This window comes from Callionymus lyra, chromosome 4 (assembly GCF_982586985.1).
Source record: "Callionymus lyra chromosome 4, fCalLyr1.hap1.1, whole genome shotgun sequence".
NCBI lineage: Eukaryota > Metazoa > Chordata > Actinopteri > Syngnathiformes > Callionymidae > Callionymus > Callionymus lyra.
Window position 1 is genome coordinate 34,456,278 of NC_141821.1, and position 14,433 is coordinate 34,470,710.

A 14,433-nucleotide genomic window follows, 5' to 3' on the forward strand; every position below is an offset into this window, starting at 1 on the left:
AAATACAAATAAAAAAACACTTATTTACAGGTTTCATTCTTTGAGCAAAATTGACCAAAACAAATGTCATCACTTTTCAAGTGTAACAGGCTAGCATAACTTCAAAATATATATTTTTTCAAAATAAAACTTTCAGACAGTCATAATTAACAGAAATTGAATACATTAATTTTAGTTTCAGCAGTTGGTAACAAACGCCTCACGGACAACTACACCTTTAACCCACTATCTTGTCAATGGTTTAAAATACTGTGTCTTATAACCTCTTAAAAAGTATGAAACAACGAAAAAAGCTACAAAAAGTTGAAAAGAACTAAGTTATATACAAGCAAAAAAAAAATGTTAAGGTTTTAGGGCCTCCCCTAAATAAAGTTAAGAGGGTGTTTCCACATTTGAAACCCTATATACAATGTGTCATTTCAAAGGCCAAGGTGCCAAATCGCCTCCAAAACCAAATTATTTCGTCCGTGTGATGCTTGGTTTAAAATAAATGTCATTTTGTAAACTATGTTTAAGCTGAACCAGCAATCTAAGATTATAAATGCTTGCAATTCCACTGAATCTTTCAGAGACAGACAGATGATGTGGAGGGAAGACCGGTCCAACCATCTACATCTTTGTACTCACTTTGGAATTACTATTGAAGTACGATGAGGTACATTTATTCACCTTATATCGATAGCAAAATAGAATAGTTCTATCCAAATAGCACAAACAAAAAATAAACAAGGACCCGTTCAAATGTGTTTGTAATAACCAACTACAAAGGACTAGATAAGGTTCAGATACACATACAAACACACCCAGGTCACACATTAGCCGAGGTTGGCAGAGCATGATGCTATGAAGCTCCACAAACTTCAGATCATTTTGAATACTTTGATAACATTTGTGTTACTTTTTGGCAGCACCTGCATGGAAGGCCTGGTTTCATTTCTCTCTTTTCATTTTTCTGCAGCGCCGTAAGGGTTAACTCTGAATCCATCGAGACCTCAGCCATCGAGTCAGAAGGAAATCAATCATCGTCCATAATGGTTTGTATTGTCTTGTCATGATGGGTGTCATTTAAAAGTATATCAGGTGTTATGATGCGACATCGGTGGTAAAGAACAATAATGAATGTCCTTGAATGAGTTGACTGTGTTTAAGATTTTGTCCGCTTGTGTTTGATTTTGAATTCTGTTTTAAAATAAATACTTCAACTTAAAGGTTCAATTGATCATCATTAGTTTTGGCTAGTTGAACAAAGGTATTGTGGCAATTGATGTTAACTGCAACATTGAATTACACCTTCTTTTATTTCACCTCTTTCTTCCATATCAGCTGCAGCCGAGGATGAAAATAGCATTGCAGGTATGACTGTGATAGATTGCTATGAGGCACAACACAAAAGAAGTAACCTGAGTGCCATTTCCATGGTAACGCCATGTAGCTTGGCTGCAATCAGTGCGGCTTTGCTTCAGCTGTCACACAAAGACATTCAGACAGTCAAATGACGAGAGAACTTGAGAGTAAGACAGGAGAACCCATGTGACAGGGCCTTTTCTTCTGAGCCCGGCATTATAAGGCACACTGCTCAGACTTGATCGTGCACCAGGGGAACTCTTCTTAAGCTCTTTAAACTCGTCGGTAATCCACCAATATGTGCAATGTGACATGAACCTTTTGGCTGGAGAGTTTGAGGGGGTTGCACGTCACATTTAAGGCGTCTAACTCCATCCTCATGTGAGTTATCCGTCTCCCATTCATTATTCTCCACCGTTCTTAGCTTCTGAACCAGAGCAGAATTTGTGAATCACCAGGATTGACCTGATTTGTAGGACCGATTCAACGCAAAATATTCTTCGTATATCATTCTGTTTTTTGGTCCTGCTAAACTGAAAAACGTAACAAGTTAAGGTCTCATTTTAGAATATGCTTGTGTATGACACCTTCAATTTGTTAGTTAGTGTGGCAAAATATATAAGCTTTCATCACAATGAACATTGTTGACTATGTTTTTCTCTTCATTTGATATTTTGCCCGTGTTCAAGCAGGTGAAACATTTTTCTTATCACACCAAATTACAAAAAGTACCACACATTCACTGGCACTTTTTGTCATCAGAGAAAACAATTTCTAATTTGGAAACACAGCCATGACATTTATAGATTCTTGTTTTTCTGGAACAAGTGATCATACACCCAAGTACAACATATAATGTGAAATTATCAAGAAAATGTAATCTATAATAAGGTGTGATCTATTCTTTTTTCTTCAAATTGTTGATTCTCAAAATGTTGAAGGTTCCATATGTTAAGAAAAAATAGACATCAATAATAAAACAAATATTAACCTCAATTAATTTTGAGGTAATATTTCTGTTATGAACTAATGCTATTGTGTTTATTACACTAGAGTCCAGGTAAATATTTGTTTAGTTGCTAAGAGTTGAATTTATTGATGGTTATACCTGATCAAAATGAGCCCCTAAAAAGGATTTTACGTATTTAAAAAATGTTTTAGTGATAAAGTACTCCAAAACAGTATTTTTGCTAAAGTAATTGTGGGCAGTTATGCCCTTTTTTAAAAATTGTTCTTAGCCCTTGTGTTGTCTCTGAGTCAAAGTAAACACCCTCTACCACTTCAAATGCATTTCTGGATGCCAGGGAGGTTGTTCACCTTGACCCAGAGAGAAAACAAGGGATACCACAAACACTTTTGTTTTCAGGCCTTCAGGTAACCTTGTCCCGGCGATAACACAAGGGTTTAAAAAAACCAAAAACAATACATGTTTCAAGCAGAGATAAATGGTTAATAAAGTTAATACAAAATGTATTATTTAACTTGTTATTTAAATAATAATTACTAACTTACTAAATATCAATGATGAATGTTATTAATAGACTTAAATTGTATTCTCATTTTTATAAAGAGCATTACAGGATTTGTTAGGAGCTTTATCTTGGATAACTGATTAGTTTTACCATGTTTTAAATTGTGGTATCATTTAAATGATGTGAAAAATATTTGAAACCCAAGATCCAATTTACGAATCCCTCCCAGGTTTTCCTCAGACTGATCCTCAGGATGAACAATGTACTTTGTCAGTCTGAAGGCAACTTCCCTGCAGGTTCTCTTTCAGCGGCAGGTTAGCTACCAGGGCAGATTAAGTCTTCTCCCCTCCCTGATCACGCAGTAATACCAGAGGCCTGTATAGAGCCCATGTTGGGTTTTGCCTGTTGAATAGTGGCTTATGGCAGCTAAAGACCTCTAGAGGGGGAATCCTGAGGGGATTACTCTCACGTTCTCCATGAAGTGGGAAATCAAAACAGTCTTGAGCGTCTGGGATGATCTCAAACATCCCGAATTACCCCCGCGCACGTTGGCGCACACCTCATACAACACACACACACACACACAAACTTTTTGATTCCTGAGTGAAGACACGGAAGAAGGGCCACTCTGAGAGGATTAGTCAAAGTCGGACTGATAATGAAATCATTGGCTGAGGAGCTCTTGGAAGGATTTCGTACAAAAGACCGCCGAATTACTTTGTCTTTCCTTTTTTCTCGCCCAGATCCTTTCTGCTAGTCGGTGAGAACATTAAGAACAGTATGAATTCTGCAAAGTATGCAACCCTGCGGCCCCCCATCTCTCCAAGTGGGGAACCCCAACTTTTCCCTGTCCATAAAGAGGCTATTTAGCCTGCTCTTATCATCAGCGGAACACATCGTCATGGCGTTAATCTGCTGTAAGGCCTGCATCCTCTTTCAAGGCCGGAATTTCTAACCGGGATTACACAGACGATCAGTGCGCCTTGGAATAAACAGATTATGGCTCAAACTTGGTAGCATTGTGGGCTGTGGTGAATAGTCAGAAAAATGTCACAAATGATGTCTTCATTCAAGCCTTGGAGCCCAGAGTCCTACTTCCTGCTTCTCCTGCAGTTAGCATTTGTTAGTTTATAAATATAATAAGGCAATTTCTTTCTAAAAAAAATTATGTATAATATTTAAACTAAACAGAATAATAATGTGGGGGGTAAATTGAAGTGGCAAAGTTTTCATTAGTGGTGATGACATAATCAGTTGTAAAATAATTTAAAATCAATTTTTCTAAAAATATGTTTTATGAAACCAAAACACATGTAATTACCACAGTTACTGTACATGGAAGATGATTTACTTTAGTTAATTTATTTGATTGTGTTTTATGAAGTCGTGATTTTGGCTTTTGTTTCTCGCTAGTTTTGAATGAAGCTAGGCGCATATGCAGCAGTGAATAAAAGCCATACAAGTGGATAAAGATTTCAAAACCTCTTATAGTCTAGATGGAATGCTAGAACACCACCAAAGTCCAATCATCTGTTTCTCCTTCCATGATCAACATTTCAAAATGTATTTCAAATACCTTTTTTATTTGTTTTCCCAACAGACAGACATGATAACAACAAATAAATACATGCAATAAATATGGTCTATGGCTACAACATTGTATGGGAACATTAATGGTCGTATTTACTCAATACATCAAGTTAATCCTGGACCTATAAATATCGCTGTTCCTTCTTTTTCACGTTCATTTTTGGTCAGTATTTATCAGATAGAAGAGCCAGTGTCGTCTTTTACGTCCATCAGTAGAATAAAAACGACACCAAACTGCACACTATTGAAAAACTTGTCCACCCACATCATCAAAGGAGGACTCTTTGTCTTTTAGTACTTTCAATCAGAATGACTCACCCACAGTGCCCACTCAGCTACCAACAGCTGGTACAAGTGAAAAGAAGGTTAGGTTTTTGTTTGGCAAACACATTTGTCAATGACTTGCTAGGCTGTGTACAAAGAAAACATATTTATTTCAGGGGTATCAGCTAACCTGTGATAGAAATGTAGGTCAAAAGCTAACCTTGACTCGTATCTAAATATTTCACAAGTACTGATTCTTGAGTGTGAAAGACTGATTGATTGGTTATTATTTGTTTGGGTTTGGAATACAGTCAACTTGTGAACCCTAATGGTCTCAAGAAGCCAAAGTCCAAGTGTCAGTTCAAGCTGTCACGATAATTTTGTTGACTTAAATCAAAGCAAGCATACGACAGCCACATTTGTCAAAGCCAACCATCATGGAGGCCCCCACGGAGCAGTGGTAATTTAGGGATCATGAGGGAAAGCGACCTGATGAGAGACAGGGGTAAAAGGTATCAGTGGGTTTTTCCCATCATGCCTCTGCTCAGAGCCAGGAAGAAGTACAGTTTCTGGTATTAAGCGTTGCATTCCACAGGTTGGCTGGTCTGTGATCTGGCAGGAATGCTGCACTTGTGAGATTAATATTTAACACGTCGCTTGGAAAATTGAGTGACGGGTCCGCAGTTTGTATGGAACTGTTTTCTCAAGCGCTCGACTGCCACTGTTATCAGGCTGTGCTTCATAACAAAGTATTTATGGGACTTCTCAGGTGATTGATGCCAAGGTGGGAGTCTGTGCAGATGTGACATTTCTTATTTGATTTATTTTGATAATTATTACGATGAAGATGTAATGTTTTTGTCTACCTTTGTGTGTTCTACACTAGATCAAGTCTTCAGGGTATGTTGTCAATAGTACAAGAAACGTTGACTTAAATAAGTTGACTTCCATGTTATTGGGGTTACAAACTATGTTTTCTGTGTTGGTGGATAAGACCAGAGTATCGAGATCTTGGGAATACACCTAAATTAATGTCACCAGTCGCCTAATGTTGAAGACTTTTGCCATTTTTGTAATGTAAACTTTTTTCTGACATATGTGCTGTCTCGTGCGTTTCTACTCATATATAGATCTAACAACATAAAATGATTGTGCCAAAATACAGAAAATTACATACAGGAAGTCAATGTCTCCGGCCTACACCTCAATGGTACAACTTCATCCTCCCCACTTGCAATACATGATGTTCCATTAGAGATAGAAAAATAGTTAAAGTATTCCTGGAAAGATTGTCTACTAAACCATGATCCACCTGCCTACACATGTGATACTTAATACCAAACTTTCTCTTTTGCTTCAGATTCAATAGTTTCAAGTGAAGGGTTATTAATCCTCCCTTCAGAGGGGGTGCCCCGGAGAGAGCCCATAGAGGAAGTCAATGAAAGAAAACATCTAAAGTACCAAGAGATGGTCGAGGAGTGCAGGGTCAGTGGCTAGAGGACTATCTATGAAGCCTTAGAAGTTGGCTGTAGAGGCTTGGCCAGGTGACTATGCAAAGTCATCGGCCATCTGGACGTTACACAAGAGGAGAGCCATTCAATCCGCCAGCGAATCCACAGAAAGACACACTGGTTGACTGTGGACCTAGAACACTCAAACTACTGGTTGCTACTTATAGTCAGGGAGTGACCTCACCTGACAAGAGTGTATGACGTTGCAAGACTCAAAACATGCAATGAGAACGTGTACCAGACCATCTAGGACATGTTTCTAATAAGATTTAACCACTTCTACTCCACTATTTTGTTTCTTCCTAAAAGTATTAAATACTGGATAAATGTGCCACTATGAATATCTGCTTTGAGATCTGGAAAAGTGGAAATGGCTAACAATTAATACTGATAATGACTTGAATGTGATTTAAGCATGAATGGCTTGGTCCAGTAAACAAATATAGAGTGTGTGTCCAAAATCCAACTTTCTAATCTAAATCCAATTCTACCATTATTTTTAAATTATTAATCGCATACATTTTTGGTAGCTGCCTTGAATAATACCTCTCCTTGCTTCTTCATTTTCTTTCTGCAATTTTGTCTTGAATGTTCTCTATAGTCAATCCTTTTCATCTTTCAACATATTCCTTGATGGTTGTCTTCTTCTTCCTCCAAGTTCCTTCCATTTCTAACAGGTGCAAAGTCAATCACAGAGCATTAATGGAATGAACACCATATATGTCCACTTACACGTAGGGATAACCTGGGGTTACCAATAAAAGTCCATGAGTTGTGACGGAAGTAGACAAAAGTTTCCATAAGACCGTGTTAACTCTTGTTCTGTTTTTAATTGGTTTTTCGGCCCAAATCTTTGTCGATTATTCAGTTGGGAAGGTACCACACATAGTTCATGTCCTATAAATGTTTACGTTTTCATCGTAATGTAACTGAAAGCTTTATTTTTTCTACCATGAAATTACTTTCTGTCCATTGATGTTAACCTGACCGATATTTATCCCTTCAGGAATGCCATAAGAAATACTGACCATTCATAACTCCCAGCACATAATCGTCATACTGATTGGATGACAAAGATGAAAAAGACCTTTTCAATAACTCAGTCTAATGTTGTGCCTTTGCTCAGACCGGCTGTTGCCCCGGGTGCGTGTGAAATGCTTGGCGTGGACAAAGTAAACCACGGCCGGTACCCATGCTCTATTGTCCTCAAAGCCTCCTAAAGAGGTCTCTTCACAGGTCCAGCAAACACACTCTCCAGACTCTTGGCATATCTCTGAAGATCCTCCTTTTGTGAGTGAAAACACATTACTCTCTCAAGGAGAGGAACAGGGGAAACAAGGCAGCGCTAGTGAAAAGACTTAAGTAGCTCAGCCCCCACCCCGTCAGACCGCCTCTCCTCCTTGCGAGATGATAATTGGGACTGAAACACTTTTTTTGGTGCAGGCCTAATTCAGTGAGTAAATTGCAACATGGGAAAAACATGAATGGGCCCCCAAGCTGTGTAGTGACTCAGCCGCAGAGGCGCTAAGAGATGCTCTTTGTGGCGATCGACAAAAGGAAACGTTCTGTTAATCAGCATTGTTGTATAAGTGCGTGCTCTCTTTCCTAAAAAAACTGCACGATTGATGAACGCCTGCCCTGCGTGTCTGAATGAGAAATATCGATACAGTTCAAGATCAATGAAGTCAGCTGAACACCCAACTTCACGCCCAATGCTGATTTTCTGGACGGTGACCATAAACTCTACTCTGTCACTTAACCGCAATAACCGACAATCTACTTACAACCTGAACTGACCGGCTTGTTTTTGCCCTTCTTTGAAAGAAATACACAAAGCTGATTACGGTTAAATAAGGAATGCCAAATATGTAACTGCTAGGATCAGGAAAGTTCTCTTAAGCTACTGGGACATTTACTTCACCCGGACGTCGGCTTAGAAAACAGCAGTGTTGAACTTTCCAAATAACCAAGCTGTGTTTTTAAGGGTCTTTGTCAAGTCTGGAAGAGTGTGGAATAAGGCAAGTTACTAATTTGAGTAACGAAAGTCCAGCCTTGCTTGTCCTTTATTCTTGCGTTTATTTCATTAAAGGGTTACAGAGAGGTGGAGCCTGTCTACAAGACATGGTTGTGATTTATTAATGTTCAAACTTATACATCATAGAAACAGCTTTTAATTTGGGAACTATACCAGAGACTAGTTAGTGTAGACTTAAGAAAAACCTTTCATTGTATGAGCTTCTTAAATTGTAAACAGTCTTATAGATATATTATATGATTATATACGTATATTACCATATTCCATTTGATGACCTTGATTGAGAAAAATCTTCACAAATGAAAGAACTACAAATTTGGCAAGAACTAGAAAATGTGTGATGAGGTTCATTGTGACCACCGTAAAGGAAACAAAAAAATATGTATCTCGAGAAAACTTCCATAATTCAAGAACTGTGTTGGCTTACAGTCGAACATCAAGATTAACTGCACCAACAGCGACTATTACCTCTGCAGTATTCGAGCGTCCTAATATATAGAAGTATATGGTTAAAAACAAGAGGTCCATTTTCAGTTTTTCTTTATTGTTCAGTGCGATCAGCAGCTTATCACTAGAGCTGCGTGATTTATCAGTTCAGGGCTACTACTAGCATTAGCATTAGCTATTCATTTTTATCTCGGTCCATTTTTAATTTTTTAATTTGAATAAGCCACTATAGCTTTATTTTTTGTACCAAAGTAACTGGTTGAAGACAGCTCATGTGTATTAGAAGGACTTCTATTGTAGTCTAGTCTACATGGTGCAGACTACACAGGACTCTGAGCGTTGGTTCAGCCTTCACCAATAGATCGAGGATCAAATTTGAATACTTAAACGTACAGCTTCAGGCAATCTTAAGTGATAATTTTCCAAATTGCTAGTCTCCTCTTTCTTCTGTCTCAGCATACAAGTTCAAATCCCTCAGTCAGACAGACGACTCTCTCATTACAACTCCAACAGAGTTACGTTAGAAAAACATAAAACCAAGCTTTGTTATGTTACAATATAAAAATGGAAACTCTATTAAATAAACAACAAGTCCGTTTGGAGAAGTCGGTAACCAAAATAATGCTATTACCAATGACTTTTCCGGGACCAGAATGTCTTTAGTTGAGCGGTTTTGCTGTGATATCCCAAATATTAACAACCCGAGAAAATAAAGAATGTTAATCTCTGTGGAATTCTTCAGCATTTCCTCATAGAAAGTGCCGGACAGTGGGGTTGAAAGGTCAACGGGACCAGTTTGCTGAGGCCCATCTGTCGGCTCCGGCTCTGTTTGCGCAGGATCTCAAAAGAGAAAAGGCTTCATCTCAAGCGCGGTCCTGTTCCCAAAACGCCTTGTTGTTGATGCCATAGACATCGGTATGGTGGTTTGTTCGACCGTCTGTCCCCTGTGTAAAATCAAACAAGTTATGGAAAGAAAGGGCTTTTAAAAAGATGTTTATGGGTTTTTAGTTTAACTTGAATGGTCACTAAATATTTTAAAAGACAAAAAACACCTTCCTTAGTCTGTCTAAAAACACTCGCATCTCACAGAGTACTGTAATGAATTCATGACATTTTCATTTGTTAGTATATGGTAGGGGCCTTGGGTTTATTCTAGAAAATGATTACATATAATTTATGGCATTAAATAAGAAAAATATTCCACCTCAGACATTGTGATCCAGATAGATTTTAACCAGCCTTCCGTTTCAAACATTGAATTATTATTATTGCTTATTGCTGTTATCTACAATTTGTGATGATACCTGTGGAAACATACATCAAAAATTGTAATTGTGTCTTTAAAAAATAAATATATATACAGCATACAGTATATATTTTAGCGCATGAGAATAACTTTACAATATACTACTATTCAAATTTGGTAAGAAGCTTTGGACATACATGTTTGGGTCAATTTCCATCTAGGAGTGTTAAGACACAGAGAAACTGCATGTATTCTTGGTAAATAAAACAAACAAACAAAAAACACTTAAAAATCCATTAACATTATGTAATTTTATCAATTTCCATCCTTGACATTTAATGCATTTTGACACAGCTTTAAAGTTTTGAAAGCTCGGGAAATGAACTTAAACAAACAGCACTGGTTTCAAAGAATGACAGAAACTACAACTATTTAAAGGTTTCTTTCTATTTCTTAGTAAAGCCTTGACTCTTGCAAAAAGTTGTCTTGTAAAATCGCTTCTGAATATCTGTATGTGTGTAACAAAAATGCAATGAATGAAACTAAACACGACTTTAGAAATACTTTGGAAAAATCAATAAAGTTATACCTAACCTTAATGTTAAATATTATTAGGATTTAACATTTGTAAATTAATTTCTCTATTTTCATTCTGCTTTTCATAGTTGTTTCAATTCAGGCATTTGATTCTTCAACTGACACATTCTAACCTTGAGGCTTGTCTTAAGCAGTGCAAGCAGGAGCGTCATACCAGCCATCAACACTGAGCTGTTTCATTCACAAAATCTATGATTAGACACTTTAATAACACACTGCCTCTGGATGAGAGAAAACTTCTCTTCCCACTGAATATGAGATGGTGATATATGTGAAATGAAATGGTTATCCCAGCCATTTGAAACTATGATACTGTACTTAGAGTGCATTTTGCCTTAACTTGTAAAAATTACAGTCCTGGCTATGTGTTTAAGATGAGCTGAGTGCAGTCGGAAGGCAATATATGAACACCCGAGACCACATTAAACAGCACTTTAATATTTCACTTCAAAGTAACACCAGGAGCAAGTGCAGCCTGCGAAAACAATAATTTCTTATGTCATTATAAATATTAGTTCGAAATCTGCCATTTGATGATGTTTTTACATGTAATGAGAAGTTTGCATGGTACTAGTTTCTTATCATAACTGACATGAGGGATTGTTTTCCAAATTAAATCACAGGAAATAAAATAAATATATCAATCCATACTTCACTTAATAAGTCGCATAACACAAAATCTTGTAATCACTAAAATGCCCATCCATCCATTCATTCCAAAACCATTCACACACACACACACTCGTACCTACAGCACAGACGATTTCTCCAAGTTCCCAATCAAATTCTTTGTTTTTGCACTATGGGAGGAAATTGGAGTGCCTGGAGTAAACCCATGGATGGGGAGAACACAAATTTCACACAGTCGCAATACGCCTTCTCGCTAACTGGGAAGCGAATTAGCAAACTTTTTGCTATGAGGCGATTGCACACTAAAATGTTTAAATTATCTTTACTACTAAAATACTTTTAATTAAAGTTCTATCAATAATGTAAGGAAGGAAGGAAGTTTTTACCCAATTTTTAAAAAATCCAAATTAAGCTCTGATTACTTTCCAGTTTTAGGAGGTCAATATAAAGATCCACTAGATCAACAAGACAGGATTGGTTTGTATTGGGATGTTGACTTTCATACACTTTCCAACATTGCTGTCTCTTTGTATCACTCAGTGAATTCATCTTAGAATGCTAATATTTTCAAAATACCCTTGAGGATTGACAGTAAAGTGTCTGTCAGCAGTGACAGGATGGTCGATGAAGGGTCACGATATGAACTTCTTAACAGGAACAAAGACCCACAACTAGGCTGCTGTGTACTTTGGGGAAACTCATTTTATTGGCAGAGGCAGCAGAGTTTCTTAAAAAAAAGTTAGATAGAAAGGTGTGGCTGCAAAGGACACAGCCTGAGGAGCATAGACAGAAACATTACCACAAGTGATTCAAAAAGGTATAACCCAGTAAGGAAATAATTGTCCTGTGTGAAGTGCAAATACAATGATGTCATATTGTGTATCTCTTAATGGGTGAAGAATCAGGAGGTAGATTGTTTTAAATAGGAACATCAAAGTTTGTTGACACCTCCGAGCGTGCACGGACAAGTCATCGAGTACGTTTAATAAATCTTACGTTGAAGGAGGAAAGTCCTTTAACAGATTGATTAACTGCTGACAGCTTTATGACAAAATGACTATTGTTGCAGTCAGAGCACTCATCATTAGTTAAATCAATGGTAAGTCGTGATCATTTATGCTCCCAGTGACTGTCAGTCCTTTCATTTGGACCCATTCCATCAACAGTCTAGAACACTGCAACATCCCTTGTTAATAGTTGCAAATTATGACATCCTTTGACATCAAACAGATGTTTATTTTCTTTTTTGTTTATAAAAATCTGAGACAAGATCGTAAGGAACTGCCATTCTCGCAATAAAATATGTTTTCCAGCTTGGAATTGAGTGCCCTCCAACCTCCACGTAGAGAAGTAATCTATCGTAATATCCCCCGACATCACTTTGTTCATACCCGACAGCTAAATACAAAAGGTTAAAACTTAAATTTTGTTCATTCTATGAAAGTGTACAGTTTCCACCTGATGACCAAGAAGACATATTAATTGATTGACAGAGTATTGATTGTTCACAAGAGCCTTGCAAGAAGAAAGAAGCGGTGGGGTAAGGACAGTGACTTGTGTTGTAATTAATGAGGGGGATTTTACATGACTTCTTAACTTTGCTTTTGATAGTGTGGAAGAAAACCTTCATATGTTTTCTCTATTAAAATATGTTTCCTGGTGATGTCACAATGATGTCATTACATCAAAGAGCAATTGTTTTATATATAAGGTTAAAAAGGGTCATTCTTTAATTGTCTGCTCCGCTGGTGATGATTTACAACTTTTTGACTAACAGACATTTGAAGGTCAGAATTGCAGAACTATTTGTGCAAGTGTAAGTTGGATGATACAAATTAATTTAGAGTAGTATTTATTTAATTAGACTGAGCTCATTTATTCTCTATCCAACCCCAAATTGAGAAAATGGAACATGCATTTTATCGCTCAAGTAACTTTTACTTTTAGATAACGTGACCCTTTTCTGAATGTACTCTGTCCAATCTATGAACACACATGTGCCATATCCACTTTGTATTTCAATAAATCTGGGAAAAGTAAGTCCTATTTCAATACATTTACAATATGTCAAACGAAATAATATTTTTCGGGGGGTAAACTTTACATCAGAAAGAATGCAGTTGGCTCTGTTATCAAATAGCTAAGCTAGCAAATATAACATGTGGTTAGATTGAGACCTTGGATGCTACAATGAGTTGTTTAATTTAATCTGCTTTCTGATGTCATATAGAAACTAATAGAAACAGTGTCTTTGAATAAGCCAGTAACATGTTAGCGTTACAGTGTATTATAAAAAACTTTGGGACGCTCATAAACCATGATTTATGAAATATTTATTTAAAAACATGTTTTAATCATTTAAATAATAAGATGAGATATATTTTAACTGTATGATATGTGCTACTTATATGTGGGACATTCCAGACATACTGTAGGAAAATGATCTGTTATTGGTTAAAATAGCCAGAAAAGTGTACATTTATGCATTTTAATAAACTTAATAAGAGTTTATTAATAGACTGACACAAAGGGCAATGTTTTAAAAAAATATTCCTGTCAAATATTTTAATTTCTGAGGCGTTGTGACTTATGTTATGACATCATATTTAGCAGATGGACGACACAGAAGGAAAAGAAGCTGAGAATCCAGAAACAAGAGAAAAAACAGCACAGCAATGTACAGAGGACAGAAGACTGACAATCGACACAAGAGGGAAATCCGGTAACAAAAAGCCAAATTTCAAACCCAAGGAAGGCAATGTCAGACCAAACCTAGCTGATGCTAATGCTAAACTGAGAGCGCAGCTAGCAGAGTTAAAGCGTGTGCAGTATAAGATACAATGCAGGGAGTACATGGCTAAAAGAAGAGCCGGCGAGTTCAAGTTCCATCTGAAGCAACTCCATGGTAAATACTCTTTCTCTGTCCTGGAGTCCGAGAGAACCATCCTGGAGCTCAAGGAGCAGCTGGAGCAGGCCCGCAACGAAAACACCGTCTATCAGAAGGAGAACGAGGAGGTGAAGAAGAACAACAACTTGTTCCTTGAAATGCTAGAGAAGCTGCAAGTGGAGAACAAGAACCTGGAAGCTGGGATGGAGAGAAGTCGGGAGAAGAAGAGTGAACTTGAAGAGACACTGCAGAGAAGGCAGAGCGAGTGGTCCCAGAAGTCAGCCAGCCTCAATACTAAGATGGAGGAACTTGAATCTAAATTGCAGGAGTTGATGAAGAAGAAAATATAAATCTACTGTTTTGGATTTATCCATGTATGTATGCGGTGTCTATCATTGAAAGACAGAGAA

General features: G+C 37.3%; 1 protein-coding gene across 2 annotated transcripts; it reads left to right on the plus strand.

Annotated features, from left to right (window-relative positions):
* Window positions 1-12,921: 12,921 nt before the first annotated feature.
* On the plus strand, window positions 12,922-14,433 carry LOC148082710 (uncharacterized). 2 transcript variants are annotated; one of them, XM_087788273.1, is made up of 2 exons: window positions 12,922-12,952; window positions 13,747-14,433. In XM_087788273.1, the coding sequence occupies exon 2, from the start codon at window positions 13,750-13,752 to the stop codon at window positions 14,371-14,373; it is 624 nt and encodes a 207-aa protein (XP_087644399.1). In that variant the 5' UTR covers window positions 12,922-12,952; window positions 13,747-13,749; the 3' UTR covers window positions 14,374-14,433. The 2 variants fall into 2 exon arrangements, with proteins under 2 accessions (XP_087644399.1, XP_087644398.1); XM_087788272.1 differs by lacking the exon at window positions 12,922-12,952 and adding an exon at window positions 13,107-13,172.